At 37.4% G+C, this 20814-nt stretch overlaps 1 protein-coding gene across 3 annotated transcripts in view; it reads left to right on the top strand.

The window, feature by feature from the left end:
• Positions 1-20814, top strand: part of LNPEP (leucyl and cystinyl aminopeptidase) — a 105828-nt gene that overhangs the window by 71530 nt on the left and 13484 nt on the right. For all 3 annotated transcript variants that reach the window (XM_082723853.1, XM_082723855.1, XM_082723854.1), the window contains 6 exons: positions 2804-2935; positions 5258-5418; positions 5645-5733; positions 12288-12471; positions 13589-13745; positions 20084-20268. In XM_082723853.1, coding sequence (XP_082579979.1) covers positions 2804-2935; positions 5258-5418; positions 5645-5733; positions 12288-12471; positions 13589-13745; positions 20084-20268 — 908 coding nt within the window. The remainder of the gene's footprint in view (positions 1-2803; positions 2936-5257; positions 5419-5644; positions 5734-12287; positions 12472-13588; positions 13746-20083; positions 20269-20814) is intronic.

Below are 20814 nucleotides of genomic sequence, written 5' to 3'. Positions count from 1 at the left end.
CTCAAAGTTTAGGTGGTGGGTGCTTCTGAAGCAGTAAAAAATTGATGCAGGTAGAATGAATGGTATAGACTTTTTTTACCTAGGATTTTGAAGAAAACTTTTTTGGAGGAAAACAGAAGTTGAAGAGAATTAAAAAATAAAAAGAGTACAGATAAAGAGGAATGAGAAGCACTGAGTAGGTCAGGAATAAGGCAGTGAAGTCTATAAAGAAAAGTCAGGAATGCTAATGGGCAAGGCATTTTTGTTTAGGGAGTAAATGCTTGACTGTGGTGGAAGCCGTAGGTGGAGAAGGGGAAAGATGAGGAAGGTAGGTTGGGGCAGTTGTAGAAGGTTCTGAATGCCATCAGGAATGTGGCCTTTCTTCTGTAAGCAATAGTAAGCTTTAGAAGATTTTTCAAACAGAGGAATTCCTTGATTAAAGTTACTGTTTAGGAAAACTAATTTGTTCCAGCTTACAAAGTAGATTTAAACGGAGGGAGATCTAAAGTCAGAAGGTTGCTGCTAAAGTCCTAACACGATGTGGTCAAAGTGTGAAATTAGGAGTGGTACTGAAAGTGGAAGGAAAATGATGACTGTAAAAGCACTGGGTAGAGGGAAGTTCTGGAAGGATTTAGTGACAGGGTAAGGCAGGTAAACAAAGAGGTAGCCATGTTTTCCAGGCGAACACCTGACTGGCATGGAAAATAGTTATACTGTTAACAAATAAGGAATCAGGAATTTAGTTAGCTATATTAAATATATTCCAATCAGAGCTGCTGCTGCTGTGATTTTTAAAGCCTGTATTGGATCTGTTGACAAAAATGTTTAAACTTGTGGTTCTGTTCTTGTACAGAGCTGTTCAGGATTTGTTTTGACTGAGCTCCATCATCCTCTGACTCCCACCCCCTAAACCCTGAATTCAGTGTCTTCTGATCATTTGGTTTCTACAGCATATCTAACTCCTGTCAGTATGGTTAACTACTTATTTCAGGATTTTGGAATCAGGATTTTTGAATATTTGGGCAAATATCCCACATAATTGGAAAAAGTGGGACACTGAGTAATTTACCAATATTGTATTTAAGGACAAATAAGCATGATTAGGGAAATGTGTTTGACAGACATATTCTTTCTGGGTTTTTTAATCTCTAAGCCTAATTCTGATACAGGATGTCTGTTGAGATCAACTAGGAAGTAAATTTTGAAATAAAAAGGAAAAAGGTCTAAAATTTAAGTGCCAGGAGCCACCAAAATGAGGTGGTTCCATGGAGATGAGGATCCAGCAAGAGACTGAGAATGATGAGCAGTGATTAGGGGGAGAATCAAGAGGGTGTCCCAAGGCCAAGTGCAGAAAGACTCTAAAGGGGGAGTGAGTAATCAGTCATATCAAATGCTGCTAGCAGGTTGATAAGTTGAGTGTGGGAATTACCATTGGTTTGACACCATGAAGTTCTCCATTGACCTTGATAAAAACACTTTTAGTGATGGTTGGATGATGGGTCTAGAGAAAGTGGTAAGAGAACAAATAGAGATGGCAGATGTGGACAGCTCTTTCAAGGAGTTACTACAAAGGGGGTACAAGAAATAGGGTGATAACTGGAAGAGGCATGGAGTTAAAGAAAGGAAGGACATTTTTTATTTGCTTTAAATGAGGAATGTTGCATAGTTTTTTTGTTAATGGGAATGGAACAGTAGTGAGGAAAAGTTGGTGATGCAGGGGTGAAAGGGATCTGTTGGGAACAGGAATGAGTACTTAAGTTGATAGAAAAAGTAACAACATGAAGCACAATATAGAAAAAAGGGAGTAAATAGAAAAAAGGGAGTAGTAGGGATTAAGTTGAGTTGTCTATATCTGATCATCTTGATGGCTTAATACTGCTACACTTTTACCAGAAGTGAAATTCAAAGATTATTTGAGTACCTTTGTTACTAAGTGCTGTTTTAATCACTAGATTTGAGCTTTTTGGATTTTCCCTCAGCTAGCATATAGTCTAGAAGAGGAAATAAGTATATATCTACATCTATAAATACATACTTAAATGTATATCTACCTAAATATCTAAATATATATATTAAATACATATCTGTAGCAGATGCAGGGAGTGATATAAATTGTTTTTGAAGTTGGAGAACTCTATCTTGAATCATGGAAGGCCGCCCAAAGATGTTGTTTGGAAATGATGACCTGGGCTTCTGCGACAGTCTAGTGTCACTGAAGAGCCTTAACAGTTGCATGCCGGGTTCAGAATTATTAGTGTATGCTTTCTGCCCTATGCATTCACTAGTTCCCAGCATATTTTGAAGTGACTCTGCAGGAAGAAGAGAGATCTTCGTTATGTTAGCAACTTGATGTACTAAAACTGGAAATTAATGTACTCCCAAGCTGAGAGGCCTCTGGAGCTCTGCTTGTTGATTATCTCTGGCAGTGAACTCATGAATTCAACTTTTGGTATTTTGAGCTCTGGGATTGGGATGGGGATTCCACAGAAAAATGTGGCATGCTTTTCTATTAAAGATGTATTCATAAACACTTATCATAGCCCTGAGACAGGAACTGACAGACCACATAAAATAGCTTATAGTAGAATTAGTGCACGTGGGAATCTGCTCCCATTATTTTTTCTCAAATCCCTTAAAATAATTTTTCAGTAAATCTGAGCACAATTCACATCTGATTATATGACAGTAAATAACTGTGTGCTATAACTGGTTCTCTATAAGAATATACTTAGAATAATTATATTTTGAATTTTAGGTTCTCAATTCTATAACCTTTATTTCATTTCCCATGATTTCCCCTTTTTCTCACTTTTTTTTAACATAGGGAGCTTCCCTCTTGTTGATGCTGAAAACTTACCTCAGTGAAGATGTATTTCAACATGCTATTGTTTTTTACCTGCATAATCATAGCTATGCATCCATTCGAAGTGATGATCTGTGGGATAGTTTTAATGAGGTAAGTGACCCAAATATTTCATTTAGTTCTGAGAGAAGAGTTCTTCTATTTATATTTTTATCAAGTATATAACTAAGCCATGGTACCAAGGATAGTTATTTGAGAAAAGGGGGATGACTGGATTAAATGTCAAGAAATGGAAGTACTCATCTTAAGTATTGAGATTATTGTGTATGGCCTTGTGTAACTATTTTTGTTCTATACCTTAATCTCAAATTCCTACTTTGTAGGAAAGTTGCTCTTCCTGAATTAATATATATTACTATATTTTCATTATTTGATTTTTTCAAAAATCTGTTTTCCTTTTCTTATGCTTTTGCATCTTTATCTATCTCTGATTCATAATTTTTTCCTACACTCTGCTCTATAAATCCTCCTGTCTTTTGTGGCCATGTTCCTACAAGGCCATCTTCATAGAGGATAGATCATAAGCTGCTGCCATGGGCTGCGTATTGCCCTTGGATCATTTTGCTGTTTGGATTTTGTTGTTCCTGCAGGTGTTCTAACAAGCAGTGAAGTTCAAGTTAGGCTTCAGAGCAGTGCATGAACCCAGCCTGCATTGTACATTTATGCTAATTGCATAACCCTTATGAGCATTTTGGTATGTCACCCTGATCCAGACCAATGGTTCTTAATGTTTTGGAAGATCACAGACGTATTTGAAACTTTGAAGAATATTCTGGACATGTTCCCCAGAAAAAACACATATATACACAAAGTTTCAAAATTTTAGGGCCCTGGTTTAAGAATTCCTATTCTGGGGGCACCTGGGTGGCACAGTCGGTTAATTGTCTGACTCTTGGTTTCAACTCAAGGTCGTGGATCTCAGGATCATGAAATTGAGCCCCATGTCAGGCTTCACACTCAGCGCAGAGTCCGCTTAAGACGCTCTTCTTCTGCCCCCCTCCCCCAGCCCCCAGGCACGCTCACTCTCTCTGGCTCTCAAATAAGTGAATAAATCTTAAACAACAACAAAAACACCTCCTACTCTCAATCTTTCCCATATACTCTCTCTGCTTCCTTATCTTATCTGAAACCTTGTGTTTTCTAGCTGTTAACCCTGCGCCCAGAAGATAGACCTTCCCTTCTCTCTGAGTTCTCTTTGCAAAGACGAATTAGTCCCTATTACTTAAGAGTTGCTTTCAAATCACTGTTTTTGCTCTCATTATATGGTAACATTTCAATTGAAAGCCACATTATTTATTCTATACTCATTGCATTATCTCCTGACATTTAGAATATATTTCTGCCTTTCTGACTGTCTTCAGCTTTTGCATCATAATGTTTTCCTATCCCAACCTCATCCCTAACACTATCTCCAGGTCTTTCAGCACCTACGTCGGGTTCGAATAATGCACTGGGCTTTTCATTTCCATTCTGTTTCAGAGGCCCAAAAGTGCCTTTGGCAAAGTTTGTTTTCTTCCCAATTCCTTATCTAGAGATGAATAGATCAGAGCCATGAGAAATGTAATATTAATATTGCAATGAATTTGGGTAGATTTCATCCATCCTTTCTGCTTTAAATAAATGGGCATATGGAGGTAGAGGTGAGGCGTGTCATCATGCAACGATACTGTTAGCAAACACTTAAAGTGCTTAATGATTTTAGGCACTTGCTGTTCAAATCCATATGCAACCTAGAAAATGGTTGGAATTGGAAGGTTAACTCACCTGCTTTAAAGAGATAGTTCCAGAATTTCTATTTAATCAATGATTCCAGTGTCATAGAGATAGTGGACTTTAGAGGGTCTGTGAACCTCCGACGCTGGATTCTAGATTTCGTAGATACTGATGCAGTTTCTGGGAGAGAGCACTGGGCCCATTAGCATCTTACTTTGTTGCTGCTTTCTGACACTCCCCATGGTATTCGTTCTTTCCAAGGTGGACACTCACATGTACGGAAAGCAGAAGGTCTGGATGCAGGCTGACTCACAGGAGAAAGCTGTGCTTCTTACTCTAGAGTATTTGTCATGATTCATACCTTCTATAGGGTGGTATTGTGAGCTGAAAGAGTGCTTGTCCTGACATAGAGATTTGGACAAACACTGGGTGTACTTCTTTTTCAACACAGGGTTTCTCTCACTTTCTCTAGTTATCTAGAGAAAGTTCTGTTCCAGGTGACTTTCCTTTTGGCAGCTGCTCATTCACTTAGATCAGAAGTATAAATTTAACTCTGTATTTGTGCTTCTGGTTTTCTATTAATAGAATGTGTAGTCTTCATAGAATATGGTAGACAGAGAGGGAAAGGTACAAACTATAGTTTTTAAGCTGTTCACTTTTAAGCGAAAATAATTTATTCTTTTTTTTTTTTTTTTTTGGTAGATCACAAACAAAACACTAGATGTAAAAAAAATGATGAAAACCTGGACCCTGCAAAAAGGACTTCCTTTAGTGACTGTTCAGAGAAAAGGAAGGGAGCTTCATGTGCAGCAAGAAAGATACTTTTTAAATACGAAGACTGAAATTCAACCTTCAGATGCAAGGTACATTCCGGCTTTCTCCTCCAGCTCTCTCTCTTTCACCCTTGGGTTAGAGTATTTGTAGTCACAGGTTTCTATGAAACCTAACAAGATGATCTTTTTCTGGGAAGAGCTTGAAAATTTCTTCTTCCTGCCAAAAGGAAAAAAAAAAAAGACCCAACAAATTATGTGTAACTGACTGAAATACTGGAGAGAGTAATAATCTTCCAAAAATTTTTTTTTTTTACAGCTATCTCTGGCATATTCCACTATCCTATGTCACTGAGGGAAGAAATTTCTCAAAATACCCATTGGTATATTTACTGGACAAGAAGTCAGGTTTGACTCTAATTCTTTTCTGATAAGAAATATGTAACAGCATGTTTTTTTAAAACTCTGACCTAGCAGCAGGAAGGAGATTATGGTTTTCTAAGTGCACACTGTTGGAACTAGTTTTACCAATCACCTACACAAGATAGGACTAAAGTGAGTTTGGTCCCTATATCATGTATGAAGTTCGTCTTTCTTGTTCATGGGAAGTAAGGTATAGAAAATTGCCCTGAATGTGCTAGCAGTCTTGGTAGAAAACAGCAAATGCTGTCTTTTTTTATATCCTAGATTAATATTTTATGTTACTAGGTATAAAGTAGTAGAAGCAGAGCAGTCTCTTAAAGTATACTCCGCTCTCTACGTTTTAGTGGTGAGTTTGGGCAACTGCATTTCAGGTGATTCTCATGCATAATAAAGGTTGACTCATGATCTAGATTTAGAGCAAATAATCATTACAAAATGTCCTATGAACATAGTATACATTTTTTGTTAATAAGAAAATGGGGTAAGAAATTATGATTCTGAAGAGGGGGATAAGAAAATGTAAAGATTGTATATGTTGTTGGACCCGTAGGAGTCTATAAAAAGCAAAATTGAAATGTAGTTTCTAACCATTTGTTAAATACCACTGTAAATGCCACACCATGCACCCTCTTAATTTACATCCTGAAAGAACATGAAGATCTTGGGTCCTGCAGAAACCATTAGTGATACTCTAGATTTATGAAAAGGGAACATTTCTTGTTTGAATTTGTGTCTGGTTTTCACACCTATATTTTTGAGAAGAGAGTATAGTCTAGTGGTTAATGGAATGGACTTTGGAACCAGATTATCTGGTTCACTTGTATGCCTGCATGTAGTTCTGTGATTCTCTGCGCCTCATTCCCTCAGCTACAGAGTGGACATGATGACCCTATTTTATAGTGTTATAGATTGAGTTCATTTATGTGAAGCACCTAGAGTAATGTCTGGCATGTGTTACGTGGTATATACAAGTTACCTGTTGTTATTCATGCTATTATTGAAAAATCTTTAAACATAGTATATCCACATTATATAAAAGGTAGAAAATGGAGAACAGATCAACCCATCACAACTATTCTCATGATTATTTCTTTCTAATAATTTTTAAATATTTTTTTACTTAGTTGATACCATTGTGTACAAGTGATTTTTATCTTGCCTTTTTGAAAAACATATAGAATATTGATTTGATTTTTCCTTCCTGTTGGTCACTTGATTCACCATTTGTCTCTATTTTAAAAAAAGGTCTTAGTAAAAATTTGTGATCTTAATGTTTTGCCGTTATATGAACTTCTTCATAGGAATGCTTCTCAGAAATGAAGACTGTTATCTTTTGTGATTTAATACACATTTCTAAGTTGCCTTTCTATGATGTAATAATTTATAATGCCAGGTGAAATATGTGAGCATACCAGTTGCATTGCTGTTTAACTAGAGTGGAGTGTTAACACAATCTCATTTAAAACATTAAGAACACTTGATATTATATCTTTGATTAATATAACATAACCAGGGGTTCAAGGAAGGGCTGCCTTTGATGAAAACAAAACTCGTTACTTTTAAGTGTCCTTGGAAGGATGGTCCCTGACTAAAGAAAGAACACTTCATCCCATCCCTGTTTTGGACCAATAAGGAAATTTTCCAGACCTCCCAATAGTATGTAAATTTTTGGTGGTATTAGAAATAATTGGGCAATGAGAAACCTGCTTTTATAAAAGACCCTTAACTTTTAAAGCTCAGTTTGAATGTGAGCTTTGAAAACTGTCTTTGAGTCTCATATCCCAAAGTCTAGCTCCTGTTTTCCTGCTGTAGCCTTTTCTCCCTCCGCCCTTCCCTGGCACTCTGTGCTTCTGCTCTACAGAAACTGTTTCACACCTCAGATGTGCTCTCCTGCCCTTGCACGTGCTGTTTGCGCTCCAGGAAGAACACTCTTACCTCTCTACTCCCTTGATTTACTGCTGTTCATTCTTCAGATCTCAGCGTGCTCACTGCTTGCTCTAGGCAGCCTTCCCTAACCTCAAGACAGGTTAGATGTCTGCTTGTGTGCTCTAACAATACGCTCTGCTTTTCTTCTTTTGATATACTGTAAATACTGGTTCCCTTAGGTCTGTCCGCACATTAGATGTGTTCCCTATTTAAGGTAGAGTTCCTGGCTAGGTGAATCACTTTTGCGACCTTAGCACCCAGTACGCACACATTTTTTAAATGAATAAAATTTAGTATGTAACGAGGTGACTCAATTTCAGGTCTCACTGTGAAAAGTTTTAGGAAAAGAGCATGCAAAGCCTGATGAAATGATAATAATACTTCCTTTGCAAGTATTCTTAATAAAGGGGAATATGCAAAATGTGCCATAATGTAATTGGTTTAATCTGGAGCTGGAATGGAGCCAACAGATGATGAAAGCAGTGTCTGTTACTTCCTCTTCTCAAATGTGCTTTCCCTTGCTGCTGCTGCCGCCACTGCTGCCACTGCTGCCCCTGCTGTTTCAATTCCGGGCAGTTCAGGTTTTCAGAGTCCACACTGAAAATGTTCTGTCCTCACTAAAAATTATTGACCCTGAGGGTGGTTGGGTCTTCTTGATTCCTAATGCTCTGGTGAGAAGCACTCTTATTTTAATTGCATTTTAATTTTTTTCTATTCCCAAAAGAAGTGTGGTAGAGACAGGGGCTACAGAGGCTTACTTTTTGCTGTATGACTTTAGTGCGGTGTGTGAATTGTTAAGTCTCTAGTATATTTCCATGTGTTCTAATGCCAGGGCTGCTGGGTTAGTCTGTTTGTTCAGTCAACTATAGGAGTTATGTTTGATCAATATCTTTGTCACTTTTTCCCACATACGTGAATTTTGAGTGATTAATAGTTGGGCCTAGGGGCGCCTGGGTGGCTCAGTGGTTTAAGCCTCTGACTTCAGCTCAGGTCATGATCTCAGGATCCTGGGATCGAGCCCCACATTGGGCTCTCTGCTCAGCGGGGAGCCTGCTTCCCCCCTCTCTCTGCCTGCCTCTCTGCCTACTTGTGATCTCTCTCTGTTTATCAAATAAATAAATAAAAATCTTTAAAAAAAAATAGTTGGGCCTAAGAAGGTGTGAAAGGGGCCATTTTGTCAAGCTATATATTGAGAAAATTTCACTAAAATAATGAGTGTCTTCCTCTCCCTTCTCTCCTCTTTTCCCTCCCCACTCCCTCTCTCATCCACATCTTACTCAGACCTAAGCTCTTTAACTGTAGGAAATCTTTATATTAAATCTAATTTGAAACACTGATGATACCACTGTGCCAGAAGTATGTATCTCAAACTAAAAGACCAGGTGTTGTCTTTGAATAAAGGGCATTTGGAAGAACAGAATAAGGAAGGGCATATAATTAGGGTATTTATTATGTGCCATCTCTTGCTCTTGCCCCCCCCCCAATAAAATAAAAGAGAATAAAGGGTACTGGGGAAAGGAATGCTTTTGAACAAGAGGGAATGTAGTGTAACTGCGCATATCGTGCTAGCCCTCTGGAGCAAGCTGCACAGGCAGCTTCTCAACTTTGTGTAAGAACTTGTTTTTTGTTTCTATGTTTTAGTGTTTCTGTATAAAACAGTAGTTGATTTTCATAACTCATTGACAAGTGGTTTTTAAAATCACTACTAAATTGCTTCATCTGGGCTTCTGCCATATAAGATTGGAGTGAGTCTTTTTTAATACTCAATGGACTGTGAAAATTGAACTCTTAATCTGTTAATGATTACGATAAATTAAAAACATATGAGGGTAGCCTCATCCACATTTGAGCTGTAGGATGTAGTTACCTCCCTTGTGTGCAAAGCTATTATTTTTTGATACCTGTGGTTTTAAGATCCTTCATTCTGGATCATTCAGAAGACCTGAGGGAGACTAATATGTTGATTCTTTAAAATGATAACTCTCCTCTCTGTTCTTAGCTACCCTGCTTTGTATTCTGTCATCGAGATGACAGTAATAATTTCGAGTACACTCCCAGCTGCCTTCCTCCTTTCTACCATCTGGACTTGGCCAAGTTTACAACACGGCAAATTGCTTATCAGTCAAAATACACTGTATTTCAGTATTTTCCTGTATCCATCCAGGGGAAGAATTGCCATACTTCTCATTTCTTGCCTCTTTTTTTGGCAAAGGGAGATTTGGAGCTCTTTAGTCTTGATTCCCAAGGTTCTTTCTTGATAAAAGCTCTGCAGGAAATTGTGTTGGGTAACCTGGAGAAGGTCGATATTTTTTCCGTAGTTACTAATAAAGTTATCATTTCATCAGTCATTGTTTTTTTTAAATGTCTTCCTATTATTCCTTAGAACTGCACTCTGCTCTACGAAAAGGAATAAATCCTATTAATGTAGTTGATTTTTCTCATCTTCTGCTCTATCAGCCATAGAACAGACATTAATATAGGATTTTTTAATGGAAAAAACTGATTATTTGGTATGTCATGTTAGGACATGATCAGAATGTAAGTCTTTTCCATATTAAACATCCTTTGTAGTTTCAGTAGAATTGGAGAAATTCAGGTATTAAGAGAATCTGATAAATTTTAATAATTCATGCTTTTGAAGTTGATAGGCCCTGAGATTTTAGGTACCAAATTTAAATGTGTTCCTAATGCATTTTATGTGCAAAAGCCATCATACAGAGTTATTATGGTAATGAAAATTTTAAAACAGTGTAAGTATTTCCAAATAGAAGATGGGTTAAACTATGGTAGTTTTTCAAATGGAATTTATGAACATACTTGAATACTGCATGTGAAGACAGTGGGAAAATGGCTGAGGTAGAAACTGATAGGTAAAAAAGCAATACAAATATTAATGCATATCTGTCCACTGTGTGAAATATTACATTAATTAAAATGTGTATGGGAAAAGTCTTGGCACAGAATACACCCCCACAAAGCTATCATTGTCTGTGTTTAGATTATTTTCCTTGTCTCTGTTCTTCTTTGATAATTTTTAAAAATAAGTACTCCTTAAAGTTGGGAAGAAAACTTACTTCGTAAGTATCTATAAACCATATTTAGATTTGGTTTGAAAACCTTTACTATGACATGGTTATTTTGTTCATTCATTTATTAATTCACTTAGGATTTTTTTTTTTAGTATCTGCTAGGAACATTGTTCTGGGCACTGAGGGATTAGCAGTAAACAAAATAGTAAGCTCATAGAACTAGATTCTAGTAAAAAGTAAATCTGGAGATGCTCAGAAGCATACCCTTAACTATTAAATTAAGTCCAAGTCTTTGTTGCCAACTTACTTAAAGGACATTTCTTGATTCGTAATTTAAAGAATTTGAAAAATTCCTACATATATTTTGTAGTCAGATTTTGTAGTAATATATTTTGGTAGTCATATATTTTATAACTCTTTATTAATTGAAATCATTTTATATAAATTTCCAACAATTCTTTTAGCATTCGTATATTTAATAGTAGGGACTCAAAAATGCATATCACTTTCCTGTTATTTTAACCAACTTATATATTTGTGCGTAATGCGATCTTCATCCTCCCCTAATGTCTATTTTTGCTAGCTTTGAATTACGTGACTTTTCTAAATAGCTTCACTTATTCTTTCTCCAATGTAATTAAAGACAAAGACTGAGATGGCACACTTTTTACATAGTTTTTTCACTATCTTCCCTGCTTCCTCACCCTACACATTCTTTTTTTTTTTTTTTAATTTATTTTATTTGACAGAGAGAGATCACAAGCAGGCGGAGAGGCAGGCAGAGACAGAGGGGTAAGCAGGCTCCCCGCTGAGCAGAGAGCCCGATGCGGGGCTCGATCCCAGGACACCAAGATCATGACCTGAGCTGAAGGCAGCGGCTTAATCCACTGAGCCACCCAGGCGCCCCCACCCTACACATTCTTATCACCTGCTTAAAACACCTGTATATCTTGAACTCTCTCAACTTGGATGTCATTTCTTCCCAGAAACCTCTCCTAACCTCCACTTGGTGGTGGAGCATTTCTTCTATGTTCTTCCATAGGATGCCAAATTTTCTTTTTCCGTCAATTACATTTATATGATACTCTGTTTGCCTGGCTACATTGGACTGTAAGATCTGGGGAAGAAGGGGCATTTCTCCCTTGTTCACCATTAAATAAAAAATTGTTAAATGAATGAGTGGTAAATGGTAGGTATTCATCCTTTCTGATGGCTGAGTAATAATCTGTTATATATATGAACCACATCTTCTTTATCCATTAAGGAGGGCACATGATGTGATGAGCACTGGGTGTTATATGCAACTAATGAATCGTTGAACACTACATCAAACACTAATGACATACTATATGTTGGCTAATTGATCTTAAGTAAAAAAAAAAAAAAGTAAAAAAAATTTTGAAATGAATGAGTGGTGATCTTTGCTGACTTTAAAATAACTGCACTAGGAGACAGACATTTAGTTCATTAGTAGAATAATTAAATGTAACAATATACTATATTAACTTTGAAACAAAATGCCCATTCAGTACTTTTTCTTCTATTATCTCTCCTCTCTTTCTCTCATTTTTTGGTCTGTATTAGGTGTCATCAATCTTACAGAAGAAGTGCAGTGGGTCAAAGTCAATACGAACATGAACGGCTATTATGTTGTACACTATGAAGATGACGACTGGGAAGCACTAATCAAACAGCTGAAAACAAATCCTTATGTCCTGAGTGACAAAGACCGAGCCAACCTCATCAACAACATCTTTGAGCTTGCAGGGTAACATGAGCTTGGTTTGGGTTGGCGGGTTGGTTTTCAAACAAGTGTTCTGCAGAAAAAAAACACTTTAGAAAAACAATTCAAGAGAACTAGCGCATGTAGAGTCTCTTAGGTGTACTTGTTTTGGATGATTGGGAAAATGTAAGATCTAATCCTTGCCTTCAGGGGTGTTATAATCTATATAGCAACATCCACTACAAACATAGTGAACAGTTAAATAACAAGATTTAAATAGTATCTTAAGACTTGCCCATACCAACAAGTAGGACACCTGTTTGCTGAATAAAGTAGGCATTCTGGCTTTATTTCATGAGAGAATTCTTTTCAAACAGCATTTAGTTTAGGCGTGAAGCTTAGTGCTACCCACTGGTTTGAGCGATGTGTCTGAGATGTGGGGCCTTCGTACTTGTGTACAGCTTGCCTCCTAACTACTCTGTGCCTTATGGAATCCCAAAACCATGTATGGAAGTGATGTGTGTAGCTATCCTCTGAAAAGTGAGAGTATCAACTTGGGTTGTTATTGGGTCTAGAGACACATGGAATATTCAAAAGTGTTCTTTCTGACCTTTGTTGACCTTATTTTGGTTCATTTTGTATGAAGTGACCTTACATTATCTGAGCCATCATTGTTTTGACTTCTCCTAAATGGTTAATTCTTAAAATATACTCACCATAAATTCACAGTGGACCTGTAACAAGTTTGACAAATTCCCATACAAATAACAAAATATTTTCTTTTTGATTCAAATCCTCTTTATGCTACTTGTCCTCACCTGGTAAATATAAGTGATAAATAAATAAATAAAGGTAGTACTCTTCATCGTTTCCCACGAAATGGGACGTTGTAATACTTTCCATGAGTCTGTAGCAATTTACAGGTGACGGGGAATAAAACTTGAGCTCTTGTTTATCTTTCTCATGAAATCTATCTTTAACCTTAGGTCATACACATGAACTTAATCAAGGATAATAATATTTAGTCTGACTTTACAGAATACCACCCTAAGCTTAAAACTTTAGTTCTTCAAGACTCACCATCTGTTCATAACATTTCTCTGCATGCCTATAGAGTTCATCTCCCTCAGCATATTGACTTTTCTGTTCTATTACCTTTTAGCTTAGGCAAGGTATCTCTTCAGAGGGCTTTTGATTTGATTGATTACCTTGGAAATGAGACCTATACCGCACCCATCACTGAAGCCCTGTTCCAGACCGGCCTCATCTATAACCTCCTTGAAAAGCTAGGATACATGGATCTGGCCTCAAGAGTTGTGGTAAGTCTCCCTTATTGCCAGTATGTCTTTGTTGCTTGCCTTTAATGTTGTGATTCACAGTTCTGTTCAGCAGAGTAATTGGCTGAAAAAGCAACCAGCCACGTTCCCTTTTCTTCATTTTCCTAGTTATGAAATCTTTACTTTGAATCATTATGACATTGCTTACCAGGAAGTGTTGATAAAAGGCTTGCATAACATGGTCTTGTTTGAATATCAAAATAAAGAATTCTGACACTGCTGTCAAAATGAGGGCACATGGAAAGAAAACCTCTATTCAAATCCCAGTCTATTTTTACATAATAAATGCTTGAAGTAGGTCCTTTTGCAATGGGGTGTTCCCCACTGATTTCCTAGTTGGTCATTATGAAATGACAGTGATGTTTGTATTGAGAATATCCTGTTTTAGGAGTTCTTACTGATACCTCTCTTACGGAGGATGATACTGGTGGATATATTTCTCTGCAAAGTACTAAAGGAGTCTCGGTATTGGGGACTGCTTTCCCTTTTTTAAAACCAGTTGCCTAATTAGTGTTAAATTAGATTTAATACTGATATCTCAGTATTATACTGTTGACAGAGTAAAAGCGTAGGAGGAAGAGATTAATTCTTTTTTTCATCTGACTCTGAATCATCACATTCTGACAACAGGTTTTGCTTTAGAGACCAGTTAGATTTTCCAGGCACTAGGCAAAAGGCAGCTTTCAGAAAAAGGAAGAAAGTATTGAACCAGAAATTAGAACGTCTTTTAGGGTTTTGGTGTCTTCACTGGGGAAGGCAAGAGGTTGGATTACATCTTTTTTTTTTTTTTTTTTTAAACACCTCTTTTCTGCCTCTTGCTAGGCTGCTGCACATCTTCTGTGATGAGTTCTCCCATCACACACTATTCTCAGTGTGAGGAGGCAAGGCCAGCTGGTGGGCCATATGGAGCTTGAGAAGCACTCTTCCCCCCAGGTCTCTGATCTGACCCCAAAAGAGCTATGCCTATTCCTTCCCATAAGGGTGATACTTAAGTCAGATGATTTCTGAGGGCTTTTCTCATTGTTACGATTTTCATCTTTCTTCTGTATCATGAGGCTCTTACCATCCTTAATAAAAACCAGTATCTTCAAAATGTGACTCAACCCATAGTAAATACTAAGCAAACAAATGAGTGAAACAAACCAGAAACTGTTCATTTCAGTGCTTGTTATGTTCTGTACAGCATGCTTAAGTGTTTAATGTAGATTACCTCATTTAATCCTCACACTATGCCAGACAGATATCTCTACCCTCCTTGAATAGATAGGGAGACCCAATAACCTCCCTCCCATCACTTACCTAGTAAATTACAAAGCTGAGCTTCAAACCCAGATTAGTTCCACTCTGAAGCCCACTGGTTTTGTGTTATGTTGTTGTATTTTAACTTAATTTGTCTTCTAGCAATGTCATCTTTCAAAGGATACCTTTTGGTTGGAAAAATCAAGACTGTTTCTTTGCTATCATTTTTTTAAACAGAGGTTATAAATTAAAGCCATTTGAAAAATTTGTAGACCGTGTGTTTAAGGTTTAAGATGACAGACTTACACTTAGTGCCCTTGAAAATAAAGTTGTCAACTTAATATTTGAGATTTCTTTTATATTTAAAATGTTAATAAAATTTATATTCTCCGTGTACACTTCGAAGGGTATGCAAATAACTTATTGGTCTCTTTAGGGCAAATTTAGAATCCAACACTGACTTTGTACTGTTAGTCTATGGAAGAGATTGGCTTTGTGGTAGCCACTTCAGCTACTGTAGGTGAATGTTTGAGTTGTTTGCAATTTGGAGCTATTACGAATGGCATTGCTACGAATATTCTTATATATAGCTTTGTTGAATATATGTATGCATTTCTATGGGGTATATGTCTGGAAGTGGAATTGCTGAGTCATAACATATTTATAGTTAATACTGTACCATCAAATCGTTGTTCAATGTTGTATCAATTTGTGCTCCATCAGCAGGCTATGAGAATTTGAGTACTATTCTGGTTCTGTATCCTTATCAACACTTTGTATTAATAGTGATCTTTTTCCTTTTAGCCATCCAGTTGGATGCATAGTGGTATCACAATTTTGGCTTTAATTTGTATTTCCCGGGTGCCTGGGTGGCTCAGTCGGTTAAGCATCTGCCTTCTGCTCAGGTCAGGATCCCAGAGTTCCAGAATCAAATCCCGCGTTGGCTCCCTGCTCAGTGGGGACCCTGCTTCTCCTCCTGTCCCTCACCCTACTTTTGTGCTCTTTCTCTCTCTTAGATAAATAAGTAAAATCTTTAAAAAAAATTATTTGTATTTCCCTAATGACTAGTGAAGATGAATTCCTTTGGATTTGTTTATTGACCAGTAGACGTACACTTTGGTTAAGTGCCCAGGTGATTAACGTTTTTCCCATTGGATTTTCTGCCTTTCTCTAATTGATTTGTAGAGCTCTTTATATAGTCAAGATAGGAGTCCTTTGTTGCTCATGTACATTTCCAAGTATCTTCTCCCCCTCAGGCTTTTTCAGTCTCTTTATGATGTTTTTTGATTAGCGTAAATTCTTAATTTTTGTGTATGAAATCTGCCAACCCACAGATATTCTCCTTTGTTCCCTTCTGAAAACTTTATGATTTTACCTTACGCATTTAGAACAATGATCCATCTGGAATTGATTTTTGTGTATGGTATGAGTTAGACACAAAGATTCTTTTTTTGATATGGCCATCCAGTTGATCCGTCACCAGTGTGCTTTATTGTATGCATAGATTTTTTTATTATTGAATTTTTATGATTACTTTGGGGGTTATTAGTGCCATATCAAATCAACACCACTTGCGGTAGTAATTTAGTTTCCTTTAGCTGCCGTAATAAACTAGTACAAACTTGTTGTCTTAAAACAACAGAAACATATTCTCTCATAGTTCTGGAAGGTAGAAGGCCAAAATTAAGGTGTTGGCAGGGCAGATGGATTCCTTCTGAGGGAGACTGTCTTCATGTCTCTGCCAGCTTTGAGCCATTGCCAGCGGTACTTAGCATTCCTTAGCTTGTAGATGCATCACTACAATTTCTGCCTCTGTCTTGACCTGACTTTCTCTCTTTGTTTCTGTGTCCAAATTTCCCTGTTCTTATATAGGCACCAGTCAGTAGATCTGGGCCCATCAAATTCAGTATGACCTTATCTTAAATCAATTACATCTGCAAATACCTATTCCCAAATAACTTTACACTCACAGATTCTAAGCAGACATGAATGTTGGGGGGATACAATAAATAACTTGAGTATGTATCACTCATTTTTTTTTTTTTTTTTACTATTGAAGGAGCATGTTGATAGTGAATATGCTTAAAGAAGTTAGCAGAATGGTGGCGCATGGGTGGCTCAGTAGGTTAATGCCTTTGCCTTCGGCTCAGGTCATAATCCCAGGGTTCTGGGATGGAGCCCAGCATCAGGCTGTCTGCTCAGGAGGGAGCCTGCTTCCCCACCCCACCCCGCCTACTTGTGATCTCTTTCTGTCAAATAAATAAAATCTTTTTAAAAAATGTATAAAGAATTCTTTTTTTTTTTTTTTTTTTTTTTTTAAAGTTAGCTGAATGTTCTTGAAGCTGCCCAGCTAGTTAAATTTCATGGTGACAGAAGCCATTCTTCCCCCTGCCTCTCTCCAGTAACTCTGTTCCGGGTCCTAGTGTCAGAAAGCACTTGATACTTATCTCAGGCTGTCTCTATGCTGTGAACACAGATGCTAAATTCAATCCAAGGAGTTAGATCTTTTGAGTATTTTCTTTCTGTGACGCTTGAGTAACTCTGAGTCCTCATCCTGGATGATGATTTCCAGTGTGCTGGGCCGGAATGTGTTTATGAAGAACATACGCCAGGGCGGGGCCCAGGGGATGGATGCTTAGAGGAAAATTGCAGCTTAATATGTGTCTGTGAGCCTATGGGCCCATAACTGCTGGAGATTTTGTACACTTGATCGTTAGTTAAAAGTCAGGTTAGTTAACCAAGAGTGAGAAATTGTCTCTTAAATTCAGAGGGCATTCTGGTACCATCACAGCACTCAAAGTATAAAATCTGATACTGTAGTTAGAGATGGGAATGGTAGACATTTCTGAGTCCTTGGATCCAATCTTCAAATAGTATTTGTGATTAAGACTCGTGTCTAATTTTCTGTGTTGTTGTCACCAGAGCATTTTGAACATATATTGGTCATTTTGTTATCTAGGCTGCACATACCTACACAGTACATACATCTCTATCACATTTTGTGATGCATGCTGTGGCGTTAGGGTAGATTGGGTCTGCAGGCACTTTTGAATGGTGTCAAATGGTTCACATCTGATGTTATCGTCTGATCCCAGCCATATTCCTGTTTCATCACTTACAAGTCTGTCATTCTTTTACAGATGAGGGATTGGTGGGATAAACCTTTTGCAATAAAAGCTGACACATCACTTTTAAGAAGCTGAGTTGACCCAAGAAAGAACTCCCTGGGCATATCAGTGTAAAATTAAAGCAGTAAATCAAAATGTAGTACATAATATAAATGCCTCCATCTTTCCTGTCTGTTTTATTTTAAAAATCATTTTGTGTAACTGTTCTTGCATTTTATTGCATACCCAATGTTTGTAGCTTGTATAACCATCCGTTTATTTTTTTTCCCCACTTGCCATTTTCATTTTATAAAATCAGAGGATTGGATTCTATTGTTTACAAAACAAAATTTAGAGTCATGGAAGAATGGGTTCTTTCTTTGAATCGCTGGCTTCAGCAAAGAAGCATGTGCTCTATGATTTATTAATATGAAAAATATAACCTGGATTACTTATAAAAATGATAAACAGGAATTTTCTAAAAACAGAATTATTTTTATAATAAAATCTTTTGCTCTATTATGTTATCATTTGAAACATATATAAAATCAACTCTTTGGGGATTTCATCTTAACTCTGTGGTACCAGAAATAACTAGTAAGATTGCACCCAGTAACTCTAGTGGAATAACTGCTTGGGAATTAGCCTGAGCTTCTTCAAGGGTTGGGCATCCCTAGCTTCCAGTATTTTAACGTGCCGTTCTTTTCCCCCTATTCATTTCTATATGTTTTAGTAAACTCTCACTGACATTTTTCTCCACTGAATTTTTTTTTTAGTAGTATCTCAAGCATGTAACTTTTTTTCTTCTCATTCTTCGCTTGTTTCTGCTTGACAGTTCTGAGTCGCTCTGAATTTTCTTTTATTCTTTATTCATTTGGGATGTTTTGCCGTCATGCCATTGAGAACGTCAGGCCAGTGGCGGGCAGCATGCTCGGTGCAGCCGTGTGTATCAGTAGGATCTCCTGCCTTGCTTTCATGTCCCTTGGATTATCCATCAGCGTGGCAAGTATTTTTCCACTTCATGTCCTCTCAATGACTCGCAGGCTTTGTTATTCACACATTCCACAAGGTGTCTGTTCTCTGTTTCATTGCTTTTGAAGCAAACAAAAGCGAGTGGACATGTTATCACAAACTTGGGAGTCCCTCCCCTTGCCCAGATTCCATTTTTTCTTTCTTGTAGCTCCATGGGAGACTTCTGTAGAGAAGGTCTGCTGGGAAAATGGCGTCAGCAGTTTAAAAAGCTCCAAATGGGACTCATTTTAGGTATTGACAGTGGTACTCTGCAAGAAAAAGATGCTCCGTGGAGAATTTGAGCTGATTTTCTGGGGCGTATGAGTGTTACAGACCAATGAATCTAGCATATGGGTATTCACTGTGTTACTCTTGTTGTTTTACTACAGGTCTGAAAATACTTTACATAAAAAGTTGAGGGTGGGGAGATAACGATAAACAACTCTGCATGCCTCATTTTCTTGCTAATTCAATTAGATTAATTTATTACATCATCAAGCTAACTGATATTTTAAGTATTCCTTTAATATTGCATTTAGAGACATTTAAACATCTGCCTGTCGGTAAAGAAGTATATTTTTCTCATTGTTTTGTGGGTTTATGGAGTCTAAAGTCATGAGGTTAGAAAGTTCCAGCTCGCCTCTGACAGTGGCTATAAGTGATACTTGCTAGCAGGAAAATATCTTCTCACACAGAAGACAGGCTTTCTACTGCAGTGAAGTCATCCATTCTTTCTGTGTTATGTAATTAAGAGATCCTCTCCCCTTGGCTCTAGAAGCTGATGTATAGTCTTTGTTATTGAATGGTTTTGCCCAGTTGTACACACGCTTTGTATGTCAGTTGATATTTATGAAGTAATACCTAGATCCTCTTTATCTCCCTGAGTGAACATTGGGGAAGAACGATCTAGCCATCTTGATTTTTCTGATTGTCCTAATGATTGTTAACAATTTGTCTCTGTAGGCCAGGGTATTTAAATTACTTCGAAGCCAAATCGAACAGCAGACTTGGACTGACGAAGGCCCCCCATCTGCCCGGGAGCTTCGGTCAGCCTTGCTGGAGTTCGCATGCGCCCACAGCCTCGAGAACTGCAGCACTGTGGCCATGAAGCTGTTTGACGATTGGGTGGCATCCAATGGAACTCAAAGGTGACATGTCCTTCTACTCAAATGAGCTCTCTTCCTCTTCCTTACCTTGGTATCATGTACTGAAACCAGGATCTTTTCATCCTGGCTCAAAAATGTTATAAGACTGAATGTTAGCATAGGTGAATTCTATATACTTGTATTGTCAAACAAGACTGTTTTTTTAAACCGTAGTAAAATACATGAAGCATAAAATTTGTCTTTTTCTGACTGACCTGTTTCACTTGCCCTCAAGTTTCATCCGTGTTGTAGCATGTGTTAGAATATTGTTCCTTATTAAGGCTGAATATATTCATTGTGTGTATACAGTGTAAATGGTGTATACACACTGAATTTTGTTTCTTGATTCACCCATTGATAGACATTTGAGTTGCTTCCACCTTTTGGCTTTTGTAGATAATGCTGCTATGAATGTAGGTATACAAATACCTCTTCAAGACTGCTTCTGACTCTTTCAGATGTGTACCTAGAAGTGATATTGCTCTATCATATGGTAGATCTATTTTTAATTTGGGGGGGGATACCGCCATGTTTTTTTACATAGTGGTT

This window comes from Mustela nivalis (assembly GCF_964662115.1).
Source record: "Mustela nivalis genome assembly, chromosome: 3".
Classification (NCBI taxonomy): Eukaryota; Metazoa; Chordata; class Mammalia; order Carnivora; family Mustelidae; genus Mustela; species Mustela nivalis.
Note: the sequence above shows the minus strand (reverse complement) of the source record. Positions and strands in the feature narration are given on the sequence as shown.